The 19473-nt window shown below is 34.4% G+C and overlaps 2 protein-coding genes across 5 annotated transcripts in view; one reads left to right on the top strand and one right to left on the bottom strand.

Moving 5' to 3' along the window:
* Nucleotides 1-149: 149 nt before the first annotated feature.
* LOC124413167 lies at nt 150-3640 on the top strand. The gene is made up of 2 exons (XM_046893561.1): nt 150-283; nt 481-3640. The coding sequence occupies exon 2, from the start codon at nt 677-679 to the stop codon at nt 3596-3598; it is 2922 nt and encodes a 973-aa protein (XP_046749517.1). The 5' UTR covers nt 150-283; nt 481-676; the 3' UTR covers nt 3599-3640.
* A 765-nt stretch (nt 3641-4405) lies between these two features.
* The window catches only part of LOC124412876 (furin-like protease 1), a 131724-nt gene continuing 116656 nt past the window's right edge, over nt 4406-19473 (bottom strand). The window contains exons 11-12 of one of the 4 annotated variants that reach the window (XM_046893070.1): nt 8754-8884; nt 6027-6159 (exon numbers count right to left, since the gene is read on the bottom strand). In XM_046893070.1, the coding sequence (XP_046749026.1) occupies nt 8781-8884 (104 nt within the window). In that variant the 3' untranslated portion in view covers nt 6027-6159; nt 8754-8780. Of the gene's footprint in view, nt 6160-8753; nt 8901-17604; nt 19159-19473 lie in introns of those variants that run through there. The other 3 variants (XM_046893068.1, XM_046893071.1, XM_046893069.1) reach the window with 3 other exon arrangements.

The raw sequence follows: 19473 nt of genomic DNA, 5'->3' as shown, positions 1-19473 counted from the left end.
CAGTCAGGGTTCAGCGCAGTTACCATCGGCAGTTACCAACGGATTGTTATCCCTGAGGGATAACCCCTCCTTATCCTTACCGACTAAATTCGTATCTACATTTGAGCTTATTAACAGACGCTAGCGACACAAATGGCATCATTCAAAACTTAAAATGACAAGTCAAGACTTTACCAGCGATTAAGGGATAACCGTTTAATATTGACATCGTATATCTGAACTGCATTCTGCGGATTAGAGGAATATGCACATTCTTCATTAATCAATTACAGCAGTAAACTAGGTAAGTTTACTGGCTCGCCAAAGTTGCACGTTTACCGAGCGGTTCTTCGTGGTCTTCACAGCGATTAAACAAGCAACTTTCAATCTATTTAACCTAACCTAATTTAATTTCTCATAGTGAAATATCATTTGTGCCTATTTTAGTTAAAATAAATGACGGAATATGATTATTTACTCATTTTCATAATTTTGTTACAGAACGAAGGTGGATACACATTCAACAGCAGGAACTGTTTCGGTTCCCTCCAATGTCGACGAGTAATTTAAACAAGTTAAGAGTGGTATCTTTGTCGTCAAAAGTATGCAGGGATTAAATAATGAGACAGAGTTGTTAATACATGCAACCTGAGAACCAGGTGATCGGGCTCCTTTGCTGAGTGACAAAACAGCAACAATGGGTGATCGGCAGAGACTTGTCGGACATATAAAACCCTCAGAGGTACAAAAAACTTACTCTAGACAAAAACCAGTCGCTCCTAAAAAAGTAAGAGTCCTTCCTCAGTGCACTCTTAAAGATATGGTATACACAGCCTTGGAGACATCATCTAATCTGAGAGGACTCGGACCCAGGGATATAAAGAAGTATATCGATGTAAATTACGATATAAGTCTTGACTCTCAGCACATTCTCAAGGCTATACAAGCAGGCATTGCCAGTGGTGAAGTATTACAAATCAAAAGAATTGGATCAAGAGTTCCTGTCAGACGCTACAGGTTGTCGAAATGCATAAAACCAAATGTTCAACGTGCAGTACAGAAGAATGAGGCGTCAGTACCCTCATTGTCAGTAAAATCTGCAAATGTTAATGAACAAAGAAAAAAGACAACAACTGATTCTGAAGCCATGGATAAAATGATGTTCAGTAAGATTAAAATGGAGACTGACAAAGAATTGAAGCTGACTCAGGCTGTTGGTCGCAATGTTTCTTTGGTAGACAATTGGTCTGAGATTGACTCGCTAAAATATGTGCAACCTGTAAATGCTCAGCAACCAAGACCCATTGATCAGATGATAAATGCACAGCCCGTAAATGTTCAGAAACTGGAATCCAAAGTCCAGACAAAAGATTGTACAAAATTATTCAACACAGGTTCAAATGCTATTGATGCAGCTGAAATAGATTCCATGATATTACAATCTCTGAATTCACCGCCAAATTCAAGCGGCATTCTCCTCAACGAGATAGTTGAATTTGTCAGCAAACATTATGGTATTGATGGTCAGCGTTCGTTACCATACATTCAGGGGTATCTGAAATACAGTGTTAAGAAAGGAGTTCTGTTTAAAAACGGCGATAGGTATAAAAAGACTTGCACTATGGGCAATATTGATTCATACTCATCTACACAAAAACAAACTGCATGTAATATCGTTGATATAACTTCGATTCAAGAAACAGGTGTTCACATTCAACTGGCAAGTGATTCAGTAAATTCTCCTGCAAATGCCATTTACTTACCAGAATTTAAATTAGAACCAGAGGACAGAGTAATCGAATCAAGTTCAGAACCATTATTGGATGGCAAACAATCGCAACTAGTTAGGACTAATAATGTCATTCAGTCAACCAATAAAAACCTAAGGGCAGCAAATATTACAAAATGCAAATATCAGGTGAAAAGTAAGAATTTGCCATTGAGGCATTGTGTTGCTACTATTGAATCAGTAAAAAAGAAATCACTCACAGGTATTGCAGCACAATGCAATATTCAACTGGGTAAAAAAAAGCTGGAACAATTTACTGGTGTCAATATTATGTCGGCACAGTTTATCGAAGTAGAAGACTTATTCATCAAACAAGAATTGGCGGATGAAGAAGCAAATGTAGAATCCTTCGCTTCATTTGGAGAAGATGGAATGATGGTTGAAAATTGGAAAGGATACAGCAATACTAAGATTGAACAGGCTTCATCAGACAACAGAAACTACAAACAGAGTGCAGACAAATTTCGTTCTGCAAAACATGATGATTTTCAACAACGGCAAAAGAAAAATACTTCAAAATCTTCATTCAAAATGAGTGAAAAACCTTTATTTACACCAGAAATGTTGGAAATGATAAGTAACTTCAACCCTCACAGTATTTCCAAAGAGTCAATGTTCAGTATAGATGAAATACGTGAATATATCTCTTGGTGTCCAATGTCATTTGTAGATAATCAAGACGCGTCAATGGCAGATCTCTTCTGGGAACAGATTGAAAGGGAGGATAATGTTTCGTGCTTGAGGCTAACAAACAATGAAATTACAAGTAGCGATAGTCTGGATTGCAGCGCGTGCGGATTCCAGTTGAAATTTGGGGTATCATACTGCAATACCTGTCTTCTGCAAGTTGAAAATACTATGAGAAATTGTAACATTTGCCACCTGATTTGCAACCGCGGGGATGTTTTTTACAAACACTTTATATGGGAGCATACACCGCTGTTGCATGAAATAAATCAAATTCCTCCATCTCCAGTCATTGATAATATACAAAAATTATTGAATGCAATAGTTAAAAACAAACTGTTTCGATGCAATCTCTGTGCTTTTTCGACAAATAGAATACGTGTGTTTGACGCTCACTTAATTGATTATCATACTTCAAAACAGACTGTATTTCCCCAACTACCAGAAGTATCCGAACCTGAAAACGTGTTCATCTTTCGAGATGAAATCACAAACACTTGCTGTCACAAATGTAAGGAATGCGATTTCATGTGTAACAGAAGAGAATTTATGGTTCAACACATTCTTGATGGACATATTATTGGGGAGAATGAATCTTATGAGGACTGGTTCTTCAGAATTAGCAATTACGAAGAAAGGATGATTAAGCAGAAACCTAGAAGAGATGCGGGAGATTTGAAAATTTATTCTGGTCTCTGCGAGGTCTGTGGAAAATTTTTCAATAATGTGTTAAATCACATGGAACGGCATCGTCCAAATCTAAAACAGAATCATGTTCCGGATCCAGACAACATTGAACTAAGTGCTGTAAAAGAATCAACGTCATTGACTAATGGTGTACTTACATACTCCAAGCAGCCAAGGAAGAAGAAAAAGTCACTTAATCCAGTTTTATGTTATATCTGCGGAAAGATTTTGTGTGGTACACACACGTTTCACCAGCACATGCGTATCCACACTACTGTGATGTATGACTGCAATGTATGTGGAAAACAGTTCAATAGACATAGTAACCTGATTACACATAGGCGGGTTCACACGCGTGAAAAGCCATTTGAATGCGATATATGCAAGATGGTATTTGGATATAAATGCAGTATCAAGGGACACATTGAAAATGTCCATTCGGAAACCGTTAAGTAAAGATAAATTGTCGCTCATTTATTAATATCAACATGGCCATGACCACAACTTTGCAGATGGAAATCAGCATTTTCATTGTCAATTTACTACTAATAGATGAATTGATTCATTATTTATCTTATCGATAAGAAAAAATTTCAAAATCTTTTACTTTACAAACTGTGTTACATGTAGTAAGTACATGTATTGATGCATCTATTGTTTACTGCAGGATCCAAAAATTTTTTAATAATATATGCTTTAAGTGACTTGTTAATCCTCATATGATATATAAAATGAAAGTTAACTAGTTATTTGTAAACGTACTTCTCCTTGTTAACAAATCTACGATATTACGGAAAATATTATTCTTGTTGTTTATTATGTCGTAATTTTAAGTATTTCTACTAGTGTAAGAAAGAAGCGATTGTTTGGTCCAAGTGATCCGGATGTACTGTGATTTAGTAATATAAACTCATTTCTTAAACTGGATTTTCACATGGTAATTTATTATGCACTACCAAACGAAGTCATATGTAATTCCTGTATTTACTCGTAGGGTCAACGACCAGTCAACTAAAATGAAGGTAGGTACTGCTGAAACGCTGTCAAAACTATAATACCAAATTAAATAATAGTAGAGACACTGTAGCGTCAATTGTTCAGGCATGAGCAGATGAAAAGAAAACTGTAATTCTTACTTTAGCCTACCTGTCCTGGGATTGTTATTCCGAAGTAATCGTTGAATTCGGTTTCAGCGATTTAGAACCCAACTCCGTGATCATCGACTCAGTGACGATGTTGAAAATCTAAAATTCGCTAAAGGTTTTTTTGGATTGACTTGAATTGAGTTTACATCCATTAATCTAATATATTTCATTATTAATTTGTTGCTTTATGTACATACATATTTATTATCCCCCCCTGGGTTGAATCGATTTTATTAATCATGTACAAAATACAAACGCGTCTAAGTATAAAATTTGGCATGTTTTCGAGAGGGGGAAAATAGAAATTGTATAAATACATGTTACTGTTTTTGCAAAAAATTTATCGCTCAATGCTGTAGGAGGAGTAATTCAGTAGCTTTGAAGCTCAATCGTGCTTACATAAAACCAAAGGGTTTTTACTGGAAAATATATGCTATGCATCCAAGAACGCGATACGCTAGTGAAGCATTAAAATTTAAGGCCAAGATTTGAACATTTTTAGTATTTTACCAGTAAAAATATTTCACCATCATCTCAAGTAACTTGAACATGGCAATAAAAGTATATTACTGTAATTGCCAGAGTTACTATAACTTTTACAATCTATGCACATGCATATTTTTAAATCACTTATCTGTAAAATATAATTCTAATTTTCGTATTAAGGTGACCTTAAATAATTTATGCACCGTGATGAAACTAACGGGTAGTCTACAGCCTGGATAACAAAAAGAGTAAGCGTAGTATCGTATAATATTGCAAATATTGGTAAAGTTCCCAGAATCATTATTATGATACGTAAATATGCATGTCTTCAGACATTTGATTTTTCCTAGAAGTACTTAATTACTGTAATACCTACGTCTCTAACTGTTCTCACAACCTGTAAGTATCATATAGCTATGTATTACGTAACAATATAAAAGTATCAAGGAACCTCCTCTTCTTACGTTACAGGTAACAGTCTATTCATAAACTCAGCTAACTGCATTTATTTATAATGATAATACCCTCGATAATTTTTTTTTTTAATAATTGCTACGACTGTCAGTAAGATAATAACTCAAAACTATCTAGCAACGAAAGAGAGGAGAAAAAAATTAATCGTAACTTTGTTTAATGTATTATCACAACCTAATTAGTTACAGTCTAAGCTAGTATAAGGACTGAAGCTTCGATCAATTGTTGAATATTTGTTGCACCGTATTCTTACAATAATACGGACTTCCGGGTTATTACACTTATGTATCTAGGCAAGTTAATTTTATTTTACAATATAGATTTAGGTAAATTAACTTTAACATCCGGGGCAGTTGACTGTCTGAGAGGAACTGCAACTGTGCTGAAAAATGTCTAAAATCGAAAGCAGATGTCATCAACCGTCACTTCTCTCACACTCATCAGCGACTAGTCAGTCGCTGTCAGACAAATAGGAGTCTTGCTGCAAGACCGATTTATGCACGTCATCTCTCGGCACCGCGGCGCCGGTTTCGTAAGCGACTTTGCTGTAGGCATATTCCTTGGATTCCTGCTTCCTGACGTACCATATAACGCAAAAGTACACACCGAGTCCCGTTACAGTGACCAAATTTAATACGAACAAAATGAACATGCGGTAAAACCACTTCGTGGAGTGGAGGTTCGACGTGAGGGACGTCAGGACGCAGTGGGTCGAACCCCCGGATCTATACGGCGTCGCGTCCTCAAGACAGGAAGTGCATTCGTAGTCCGCTGATCCGGAGCATCCCGCGCAGGTGTAATGACAAGGGGCACAAACACTGCTTATCTTGTCTTCGTTCGATATTGCATACGTCTTTAACGGGCATTGGCTGACGCACCCGTCGTCGAAGAGGAACCAACCCTTCCGACACTCTGCAACGACATCAAAGTACCAGTTAATATGCGTCTTCGTAATTGGGCCGATCGTGATTTCTACCTTTCCAACACTCGGAGCAATTACGGAACGATAATAGCAATAATACCGTTGGTTTATTTTGCCAACTAAAATATAAGTTACGGGATTCATGAAGCAGTGTTTTTATATACAAGAAAATAGTAAAATCCACTACACGATAGTGTAAATAGGCCATGAATGATGGCTTACAGAAGAAGAATTAGGGCATTAAAAAGTTTCAATTTTGGCAACGAGTGTAAAATTAATAGACCTTCAAGAATCATTGTTTGAGTCCTCGAATGACAGGACGTAATAACTATTCGTGACGGGAATACGACTAAACTAGCCAAAAGCTCGTAATTACTGATTAAGTTAAGTGGCTTCTTCTACAATTGAGCATAAAAGGAGCGATGTGATGAAAAAAAAACAAAAACAAAAAAAATGGCGATCCCTTTTAGAGTAATAGTAGTCAGTTCTCAGTTTTATTTCAGTGTTTGAGATATTGTGTCCCGGCAGTTTTTTAGCAGATCTAGCAGATCTGAATAGTAAGGCTGTCTGTTCAATCTGTCGCTACCCTTGTGCCCCTTTTTTCGATTATTAACTGGTACGTTAAATGAGTGGTCTACTACTATATTTTACTAAATTTTCAGATTATGATTCCCTTCTCGTATAAATGATTATTATTTTCTGCGATTTGAAGTCCAAACAACGATTTTTCGAGGTTTATTCACTTGACACTAGGGGTCCAAAATTAACGCTTTTTCAACATTCACCTTTAAAGAGCTAACTACGTGTATAAAATCTGTTTATTATTGCATCACTTGTTCGTCTAGTTCTGTCAGTTTCTTCCTATTCGCGAAAGGTATTTTTATTGTATGTTTTACACATCGCGTAGCTTGAGTTGTTGCTCTTTCTACTTCAAATGAATGTGGTGGTCATTTGTCAATATTCATAAGGACTTAAAAAATAATTGGACCATATTTCTTCTTACATTTGAGCCCATATCCGTTGACCTTGAATCAAATAATCCCAAATATACATTATATCACATTCAAAATCACTTCATTTATATAGCTGTTCCAGTAATAGAAATCTAACACTTAACACGAGAAGCACTTAGAACGGAAAGCAATTTGTAATTCGAATAACAGATGAAGACGGTGCAAGGACTGGTTACGTTCAAATATCACAGGCATTAATCATTTATTGAAATGCACAAAGTTCTTATAGTGTGTAAATATATATATGCATATATGTATAATTAATATGCATTACAATTAATACAATCATAATGAGAAGCTTCGAAAGCTATATATGTATATGCAAAACAGAAAGACACAGAGATGCAACGAAAAATTGCTAACACATATGGCGCAAAAGCTTTAAAGCAATGGTAATAATGTTCAATCTCTACAAGGGAAGTTACACATATAGAAACGTACGACCCTCAACATTTTTGATTTAGTTAAAAAATTTGTAAAACAGTACGCTGAATTCTTAAAGACTTTTCATTCAACCGGTTAATTATTTATAAATATTTAAAGTCATTTTGAAGGAGACTATTTTCAAAATTCTCAAAAAATACAAACATTTCAGGATTGTGGCCATGATTAGCCGATTGTCTTCCAACACTTTATTAGCACTTTTAATTTGTTTGATCAACTGAAACACGATTTAAACGGTCCGAAAATTCCTGAAAGAATGTTGAAACTTTTATTCTCTCGCTTTTTCTTCACTTTCACCCATTTATTTGGAGCAATTTGGAATATAAAAGTTTTGAGAATTCTCAGACCTTTTAAACAATGTTTTAAACGATCGTTTTCAAAATCACTTTAAATATTTATAAATGATTATCTGGTTGAATAAAAACTTGGAAAAAATTTAGGGTACTGTTTCAGAACTGGGACAATTGAATAAAACAATTTGAACAAAATCAAAAATGGTGAGGGTCGGATGATGATGATGATCGGGTTCGCACGGAATCCCCCATGTATGGTAACACGTGTATGCAGTAATTAGAATATTTTTTGGATATCAAACTTATTCAATGATGATTGTCATTATCAGGGCAGCGTTGTTAATTACATACCATAATTATATTCAGATACTCATTACGGGCTCGGAAAATTCATTCGATACATTGAATACTTTTCTGAAATCTTTTCATTATTTGGCTCGCAGATTACGCTATATATAATAAAGATTATAGCATTTGTATTCCAGTTGCAGTATACCAGTAATAGCGACTCGTTAGACGGTCTTGAAAAAAATATTGATAAAAATAACACATAAATACTCTATGAAGTAGGCAAAATCTCTTGCTATAATGCTGGCACAAATTTGTAAATGTTTTTATTTTTTTTTTTAAACAGTGTTTAGTCGTGGTGCGAAATGGTAAATTAGCATCGTTAAAGCATTCAAGTATAGGCTAAAAGTCAATACCTACGCGTAAAACTGAAAGTGGTGTAAGAATTAGATGCACAGAAAGATAGATCGATAGGTGTTGAGAAAGTACAGGGTTACTCGTAGAGACATTGATTGATTCATTCGAGTTGTAGAATGAGAGACTCACCGTGCCGGTGAAGCGGTCTAGGATGGGTCAGTTTGGTTGCAGACGCGTTGGACGTGGTGGGTCGTGAGCTGAAAATTCCACAGCACATCGCCGTCGGTGACTCGACCGGAGGGAACCTAAATCTCTGTCAGCTATGGAGTAACGAAACTACAAAAAACTATGCTGTAACTCGATCGATCGTAACCTCACCTCGGCTGAATAGCAGCTAATAATTATAAATGCGACATTTGATAAATTGCCAACTTTGCCTGACCAAGTTGATGAGATTTATCTCTATATAACGTTTGAGTGGACTGGGGGTGGGATGTTAATTTATATGTAGTTTCATTACTCCGTTTTATGGGGTTATATTGTAAACTAGGACAGGGAAAATGAGTTGAAGAACAAAAGAAAAAAAATATATAAATAAATAAAGAAATCGACAAGGCGAGCCGGTTCGGCAAGTAGGGAACCTAGAAACTGAAAATGCAAGTGCATGAGTTGATTCTGAGTGGTAAGTTTTAGGAACGGAGAGTAATGGTGGATTCAATAATAGCTGTCGCATTTCGTATTTTCTAAGGGTGCTACAGGATCAAAGAACTGTGCAGCAAGAAGATGATACCTCGTCGTGATATCATTATCCCTATTACATTTCATGCCTTTAGCTCTGTGAGTGTGCTATTCTACAGGGATACAAGTTGTATTAAAAAAAAAAAAAAAAAAAAAAAAAAAAATGAATAAACCGTACGGTTTCTAACAAGAAATTGAAAAGCATATCTTTCAAACCGCTGTATACATATATACTTATATTTAGGGTGGTCCTTATAAAGGTAATTTTTGAATTTCACGGGCACACGTCCCGAATCAGCTCCAGATAATTAAAAAAAAATTCCCTAATTTTTCAGACTTTTATCTCAACTCTAACTCATGCCCCACGCGGGGTCGATTTACACATCAACTGTACCGAACGGATTTATATCAAATTTGGTATGAAGGAGTTTTTTGAATCGCTGATTACGAATCTGAACTCAAAATTTTTAATTTCAAATGGCGGATCCAATGTAGTGGACCAAAACCCCCAAGAGTCACTTGACACTGCCATATTCGATCCACCATCCTGAACTTTGTAATTTCAAATTCAGTTTCGTAATCAGTAGCCTAAAAAACTCCCGAGCACCGAGTTTGATCGAAATCAGATATCTTTTCGGATTTCCCTCTACCATATTGTATCCGCCATTTTAAATTTCTAAATTTTTAGTTTAGATTCGTAATCAGCGACCCAAGAAACCCTCTTATGCTAAATTTCAACTAAATCCGTTCGATAGATTTGATGTGCCTCTGAAAGGGTTGGGTGGAATCCACCCTCTTCGGGGCACGAGTTAGAGTTGAGATAAAAATCTAAAAAAAATTGGGGAATTATTTTCTAATTATTTAGAGCCGGTTCGAGGGGCGCGCCGGTCAAGATTCAAAAATGACCTTTGTAAGAACCACCCCAACGTACATAGATACGTACCATCTACCTGTTACAACAAAAACTGCTGAATATATCACGACGCTTGCTATCATATCGTACGATGTCATGTTGCGCGTAAAAATAGGAAAATTCGTTTCTCGAATTAAGTGTAAAATGAGCCCAGGAGAAGTGCGGTTTTACCAGATTACCCGGTAGAATGTAACGTGTTTTAGAAAACGAGGGATTTGAGTAAACGATGACCGTGCATTTCATGAACTCGATACAATTCCTTAGCTCATGTTGTTCCGTTTGCGAAATGACTTTACTAATCATCTAATTTATCTCCGCGTTTTCGTAGCGTATAAATGATGAAAAAATAAATAAAAAAGAAAGAAACCAGTTGCATTATAATTGGTATTTTTATAAAAAGCCTGCATGCAACCCGAGCGTGGAGTTGCCGAAGAGCCCCTGTTATAAGTTGAAAAATAAGAAACGTTAGTTTTGAAAATATGAGCTGAAAGATTGATTTTATAATTGAATTTAGCCGTTCGTTGGGAAAGTGGTTTATTCCTCGGTGTCCCACAAAATTTCAACATTACCCGCGGGCAAAACTTTGACGTAAAATCGGTTCGAGCCACTTTACAGCCAACGGCTAAATTGATGCGTATAATACAGCAGAAGAGTTTTTCATTGCGTTGAGCTTATTGTTAGACTAAGTGCATTGATACTTGCGAGCAACAAGAGGATTGATGAAAGATTACCTGTAAAATGAGCATCGTATGATTCGATGGTGAAATTATTAAGCAGAAACAAAACAAGAAGTGTATTAAATTGCAGGATTTTTTTGTCTTTGCGACGAGCCCTTCGTCTGTTGCGCCAATAAATTTTTAGCGTCAATTACAGGACCATGAGAAATGTTTAAAGCGATTTTAGCTTGTCGCGTAAGACTCTGCACGATGCGTATGATAAAGTGTATTTTCCCCTCCACCAGCAGTTGCAGTATCACTTTCATCAGGCTTCGTTTGGGACATAATTACGCAGATTGAGCAGAGAGTTGACCAACCACCTCTTACCCCTTGTGCACAAAACGTACATTCTCACTCTCACTGTCATTATACTCTGGGAGAACTTGAGGTTTAATCCCGGAGATATACATACATATATCACTCTGACGTATTGCAATCGTGTATACGTCCATACCCGAACAATTTGTCAAGTTCCACGAGTAGATACACTTTCACCCCACGGGTTACACTCCGTCTACCCTCGTCTATGTGAAAACGCTGACTCATTCTTCGAATTTCAATAATAACACATATGTGGTGTAGGGTAGGATGTATATTTATACTAGGAGCCCGAAATGTTGCTATGACACTTTTTTTTTCTTCTCCTTTTTGATTTTGCAGATGTAAATTAGAAAGGGTTAGAAAAACACAGAGAAAATTATGAAAGAAAAAAAAAAAAATCAGAACGAAGAAGCAACGATAAAACGGAGATATTGTGCAACAATTGGTATTCAATTTTTGTCTCGTGGTGTTGTTGTTTGTTTTTTTTTTTTTTATCTCTTTTAATTCATCCATGATATACAAATTTTCATAATCGTATTAATAAATTGTAATAGTTTAATTAGTTATGTAATATATTATATTATTTATATATATATTTTCGGCTTTTCGAGCACCGCGAATGCGATCGTTATTATTTCGTAACTCGTTCGACATATTCTCGGCACATTGTATATTGTGTACGAAAATTTTCTGCCTATACTTGCGATGCGGGGAAATATTTTCTCGACTTTGGAATACTTAATGCGGGACATGGAGAATTATATCAATTCACGAATCCAGTTATAAGTATTTGTTTTTCACTGTAAATATATATTATTGTGTCGAACGCGCAACGCGCAACGCGCATCCGCTGTGTTCGATTCGAACGCCGTTCAGCGGCGTTATTTTTCTCTGTTGTTTTTTTATTTAGTTTAAATTTTACGTCATAACTTAAGATATGTCGCCCTCCAAGCAAAGATACATTACAACACATATACAAACATTTACAATCGATACATTATCTTCTATATATGTATCTATGTGCAGATAATATTAGTCCTGCAGTTATATAATTTATACATACAGTGTTTTACGTACACTGCGTATACACATAGATAAATATACATGTTTTACATATACCCCAAGTATATTTTACTTTTGGAAGAGAGATACGCCACACATCGCGGAGTTAAATACAATCAGATTCATCGACAATTGCATTTCAGTTATTCAGTTAATATTCTTTAAACTTTTTCTTTTTTGCTTTGTTCATTTCTTATTCGGATATCTATTTATTGCATTAAATTAACGACAGTTCTTCGTATTAATGTTTCTTTTTTTTTTGTTTTTGTTTTTTTTTTCTAACTCTTTGCAACTCATCGTCGTTCGAGCGGCTGTTCAACAATATATTATGTATTACTCTTCGAAGAATGTCGCGCTAGTTCAAATTGTATAACATAATCTGGGGTACGTACAATGGGCTTCGCATTTTTTCCTTTTATTCAAATTGAATTGATTTTTAATTTCGTATGTTCGATAAAGTATAAATATATTAATATGATATAGAGTTTGGTTTGTAAAATATATTTCAGACGATGTGAATATTTCACATCCCTTTGTGACCAACGGCACAACACGCAAGTCGTAGTGTGAACATTTTAATTTTTCAAAGGGGCAAAACACGTGTTTTCAGAGTTCCTTGGATTCCAGTGTGTGCGGGAAAGCTTTCGAAAATCGATATTAAAAGGAAAAGTTTCTTACTCCAAGAATCGCGAGAGAGGAAGGCAAGCCCATTAAAATTTTTCAGCCCACTTTTGGTGGACTGTGAAAAATGCTAAAATCTAATTATTCTAACGATATATGGCTGTCATTTCGCGAGAGAAAACTATTATCGCGCATAATCTCGAGTCGGCTAGAAGTAACGAGTCAAAAGTTACAGTCACTGTACCTCCTTATACGTTGTTGGGATCAATAGTTCGGAAGTTATACGTGAATAATGCAAAAAGCTTTGTTTCATTTTCAGAAGAAATGACAAGGTATCATATGCTCTGAATCCCGACTTGTAGGAACCGTTTTTAATATACAATAAATAAATAAATAAATAAAATAAATTTAATAGTGGAATAAAGTTTCAGGTACTGAAGTAAACAATCAGTAATAAAGGGCAACGCAGTGGAAGAATTTAAATTATGGCTAGAGCATTGAAATCTCATAATTAATAGATTAAACAAAATATCGTTGAAAGTTTGTTTAAGCTTTAGAATTGTACTATTCACTTCTAATTCATATATTTATAAAAATTCTACAATGTACGAAAATCGTACGAAAAGAATGATAACATCTACAAAAAAATATTTTATGTAAATCTTCATTGCGTTATTGTCTTTTTATAAGGGCGGTTTTTCCTAAACGTTATTTCACCAATAAATATACAGCTTTAAACAGAAGACATTCTGTAACATTAATGACGAAGTTGTAGAACAAGGGCACAGTGTAATTAAATTTTCTTCTTATTTAGTTACCTTGCGTAAAGGTTATCCCTTGGGAACAACAAGGTACAAAATACCTAATTTACCAGGGAAGTTTCATGGGGAAAAATTATAAATTAAAAAATAATTGGGTCATTTTTCATTGCTTTGGGTTACAAACGATACTTGTCAAAGTTATAAGCAATTGCATTCCACTGATTGTGTTGTGCAAATATGCTACAGAATGGATGACGTAATACGATACCTTACTCTCCCCTTCTGATTTTATATCAACTTTTTGCTGAGTAAACTATTGCAAATTTCAATTTCCTCAAGGTCTCTGTAGAGGTTGGAGCTTTACGTTTACCTGCCTAAAATTCCTGGTTTCAATATCGCGAACGAAAATGATACATGTTCACGTCTACAACTTGTATGCAGTGAGGTTGGACATCAGAGTTTAGAGAGAAATGAATCGTAAAAAAAAAAATTGTCAATTTATTTTGCTGACACAAAATTGTTATTATTAATAGTATTAATTTTGGATATAAGTGTGATCACTTAAACATAAAAGTTTGTCGCGTCAGCAGAAAAGAAAATAACATATCAATTCGCAAATTTCCAGAGATTCGTACGATTCACAAGTTTTTATCATTTTTATTATTATTAATACCGTCATTGTTTTCAGCGATGCTTACTTTAGTACTGTTTCACTTTGCGTATTCCTCGAGTTTAAAAAATAAAATGTTATTCTTGGATTTTGCTAGTTTTCCTCCTGCCCGATATAACTGAATAAGTACTATGTGGAATGTAGACATACATATATGAGTTTATTAATATATGCCCAAATTCATAAATATATATATATATATATATATATATATATATATATATATATATATATATGAAAATACCGGTAATAATATTATGAATAATATTATGCTGCACGTGTGAAAAGAAGGCATAAAGTAACCCAATGCGAATAAGTACATCATGCGTAAAAATAATTTCTCCCATTGAAACATAAACCAAGATTCGGTTAGTCATTTACCTATAATCATAACGATTTGTTAACGAAATGGATTCTACATTTACTGTGTTTTCGTAAAAAAGAGCGAATATTTTCAAACCAAGGAAAATAATCCCGCAATTTATAAACAAATCAAAATTGTTTTAAACAAATAGATCCGTACATAAATATCCGCCATTTGTGAATCGGCGTAAGTTTTGGGAATATTTTTACCCGCCTCGTTAATCAAATCGTTATTAGTACCTATCCGATATATTACCTCGAAATATCTGCAGGTATCGAATGGATGGTATAATGGATAAAATATTGCATTAAGTTATATACGAAGTAATATGTAATAATGAATGTTGCTATACATATTATATTTATACACATATTCTCGTATTATATATTTTGACTTTATTCTGAATTGTTAGTTTTCGCCACGTTATAATACGTATAAAATGTTATGACTTGTCTCTTTTCTTTATATAATTAATATGTGAATTGAAATCATAACGAACAAACGCGGAGGAACCATGCGTCATTTTTTATGTTTAAAAAAAAAAAAAGACAATCACGAGTGATCGTTATCGTAAATGCGCCAAATTAGATATGCCGAGGTGATAAATAATCACAGACACCAAAATTGAAAAACTACAGGCATGCCAATTCTCGAATATACCATTTAAATCATCCAACCTACACTGTTAAAAAATTTCCTATATATTTCGTGTAATTCAAATTCCAAATTCCAGTCTCGTTCACAAATGTCATAGATTTCAAAACATTTGCTCGGAATAAGTGAATTTGCATGAACTGTGCGTGAATTGGTGCAAATTTTGCAAGAATGCATATATAGATAGGTATATGGACTCGAATCGCGTCAGGAAAATTGCGATTCTTGCAGCAGAATTTTGTGTCCAATTTTACACGAAAGGTACTTGAAATTTTTTTAAATGTATATATATATATGATACCAATTAAAAAACACTTATTATATGTACATATAATATATTCGATTATTTATACAGCTATATTTTGTTGATAATTTATTATAGTTAAATAATAATTTAATAGATGATTTCTGGACGAGATTCGTTATCAAATATGTATGTGACTACCGTAGAAACATTCGTTAGACATACGCTACGATTCGTAGGTACGCGTCTTATAAAGACATTATTATTTAATTTCGATAAATTACAATTGAAAGTCTTGCGGTGACCGACATTAAACGTCGACTTTCGTCTAATCAGTTGACAAGGCTGTTAGCTCATCCGTGTCGTCTTGAATTATTTTAGGAAAAAAAAAAATGCCGGCGATTTTCAAAGCATAATTAATTTTACGTTTTCGTAACTGGTATTTACATTTTATTAATTTGAATTGATAAATCGAACGTGATATTACAAAAAGGGAAAAAATCTCAACTCCAACGGAAAACCTGTAAAGCTTCTTATCAGCAGAAAGAAATTTTGTTGAAAAACAATCGCGTAACCGACGGGATTTACGAGGGGACAACAGCAGTTGCTACTCTTTTGCGAGCTAAATTTTTTACTTTTCTTTTTCCTTTTTTTTCTCATTTTTGTTTAATCTGTATAATGCGCCGTTAAGCTTATGAAAATAATGTAAACACACCATTATTTTAAGACGCGTGTTATACGCGTTACTTTCGAACTGTATTCAATTGTCAATAAGTTTATAAATTTTCACCGCTTGAACGTTCATTCGTTTATTTTTTACATCGATAAGATTGAATTAAGGAAAAAAAGAAAATCGTCGAAGTAACGATAATGAAAAATTTCCACCCCCCACACACTATTATGCGAATGTATATTATGTCCATTATTATATATTCTTATCGATTTCTTGAGCTGTATTACGTGATTTGAAATTTGAAGAGTGCATGGAAAATATATTGTTTTAGCCCCGATTCATTAAACTCGCATTAAGCGTTGCTTATTTTTATTTTTATTTTCAGACGTAAATAATATAGAACGTTCGATTAAACGTGGAACTACGGATATAACAAGTAGTAGAATGTATCCGCAATATAAATTGGCGATTCAGTTCGAGGATTTTCAAATGCGATCCCGATTTTAATTTACACGTAACATACCGTACTGCCGATTCTTTTTAATTATTGTTTCATTTGTTATAATGTTCTTATTTACAAGTGCTATCCAAATTAGGTTTATCATATAAGTTTATCGAAGTAATCATATCTATGTATTACGCATATGTATATGTATATTTATATGTATGTATGCGCGCGTTGTTTACTTTTTGTTTGTTTGTTTGTTTTTTGTTTTTTTTTTTGGTTGTTTTTCTCTTCCCCAATGATAAATGTTTAAGTATCCAACTGGTTCCCGTGTACAGTCATCACTTCCTCACTCATTCTCCGCGCAGACAATCAGAGGTATTCTCTCCTTAGACTATTTATTTGGCAACGCTATATGTATATGTATATAGGTATGTATAGTATAGATATTATATATTAATTAGATATAATTGCACTTTTTCTTCGTGAGAAATTATTTATTTATTTACCGTTATTACTATTATTATTAAGATTTCGTACGCGCCGATTTCTACAATATCTTCCTATTATTATTATTATTATTATTATTATTATTATTATTATTATTATTATTATTATTATTATTATTATTATTTTATTATTATTTTATTATTATTATACCTATATGTATAATATCTTGTGTACTTAATACGTATTTAAATAATACGACAACGTACGATGAGGAGCGCCGTTTCGCACCGCAAGTACCTTTTCATTTTTTGGCACTGATTGTGAACACGTCATGGCACACGGGTTCCTAATATGCACCGTAATCGGTATTTTCTTTTTCCTAGTATTTTGAAATCGTTTTCTTTTTCATCATTTTTATTCTTCATTGAATATACTATACAGTTTTTCGTTTATCGTATATAATTTCACTATGGATATAGTTAATCCGATTTTTTATTATGTATATGGTACACGTTTAGGGTATGCGCGATACTGCATACATAAGTTTCATGTACACAGAATCGAGAATTATTTGTTATATTCGTATTATTTCACGGTTTTTTTACACAGTTGATTGGAGCAACGCGATTGCGGAGAAACCCGTGTATAGTTATCCCCATATGCACTTTTATCATAGAGTCAAGATGGCGGCGTAAAGAATTATAATTATAGGAACGTACTGAAATTTGAAGGATAACTCGATACCATTGTTGCGGAATTACGTACGCGGGTCTCAGTTTTTGTTTTATTCTTTCGGATATACATTTGTATTAACTTTTTCAAAATTGTCGAAAAATAGAGAAAGAAATCAACACGAAGTCAAGTTTTGTTAAACGAGTTGCGTGAGGCTACGGATTGTGTTTCTCTTTTCTTACAGTCTTCGGCTACTTCGATGATTAATTAATTATAAAAGTAAATTCCGTTGCGTGAAACTTCGCGATACGAGTTTGAGATACTTTTCTTTCTTTCTTTTTTTGTTTTTCCTCACAGGGAAACGCATGCATCACTTAGGAACCAAACGCGAGGGGGTGCAAGAATTCCGAGAATTTGAAACGAGTTTGTATTTCGAGTATAATTCTTGTACAGGTCTCGGATGAAGGTATTTTCAAATAACTGCGGTTGCTCAGAGTTTTTTCTTATATTTTTTTTAAACTTGAAAATCAAAATATCTTTGTATTCTTAAATAAAGAGGAAAAATACTGGGAAGACAGACAGGGAGAAAGAGAGGAATTTGTTTTATTTCCTGGGACGTTGATACCCAAGGACTAAAAAGAAACACAATTATCCACACGTTTCCTACGTGTAGGTTACACAGTAAACTTTTAAACTAAAGAAACACAGCATAAGTACCAAGCCATGCAGTGATCCATAGACATAAAATGAAAAAGTGTGATGAAAATAAGCAAAGGAATGAAGAAAATCAAGTTAGGTAGATCCGAGGTTTGGAGGTTCTGACTCAAGCGGAAACTCGATTCCCAATTATGGATACGATACTTTATAGATCAATGTTCAGAGAGTTGGAAAAAGATGACATTTCCTGATGGCGCAGTCTCTGAACACAGAATTGAGATTAGGCGACGATGATTAGAAATATGCCAGATACAAGAGCGTCTTTCGAATTCATCATGAAGAGACCCCTTGCATTAAAGAGTGGTATATATAGTATAGTAGAACCGACATGATCTTGAATCTGAAACTATAAAGTTTCTGGGAGTTAGAAACTTCGAGAAACTGATTTGAACGAGAAATATAGCACAGTTCTTTGGTACATTACGAGCGATTCGTTGAGGCTGATCAAGTCTTTTTTGTGTGTCTTTTTCAAGGACTTTAATTCGGACGAGATTGATTCCAAAAGCTCATACACATCTGGCTGCTGTGCCCCACTTCCTTGTTCTTTAGCCTTACTAGAATTAGTGGATTCACCTGAAGAGGACAACAATTTATCGCACTTGGCTAACCATGTTTGTAGCATTTCATATTAACCCAACTACCGTGTTCTCTGATCCACGTATACCCAAGCGATTCTGGAACTTGAAATTTCACGTGCATATCCATAAAGATGGTATAAGTTAGGTTAGGTACAACGTGGTGCTTGGTGAACATTCCTTTAACGGTCGATCATACAAAGAAATCAGAGAGAAAAGAGAGACAGAGAAAGAGAGAAATATAGAAACAGAAAATAATCTCCATTTATTACAATTCTTTGTAAACGTTATATATATACATATATAGAGAGAG

This window comes from Diprion similis, chromosome 12 (assembly GCF_021155765.1).
Source record: "Diprion similis isolate iyDipSimi1 chromosome 12, iyDipSimi1.1, whole genome shotgun sequence".
In the NCBI taxonomy this organism is placed as follows: Eukaryota; Metazoa; Arthropoda; class Insecta; order Hymenoptera; family Diprionidae; genus Diprion; species Diprion similis.
Note: the sequence above shows the minus strand (reverse complement) of the source record. Positions and strands in the feature narration are given on the sequence as shown.

Coding starts and splice junctions, on each gene's coding strand:
- LOC124413167 (XM_046893561.1), top strand. CDS start 677: ATGGGTGATCGGCAGAGACTTGTCGGACATATAAAACCCTCAGAGGTA.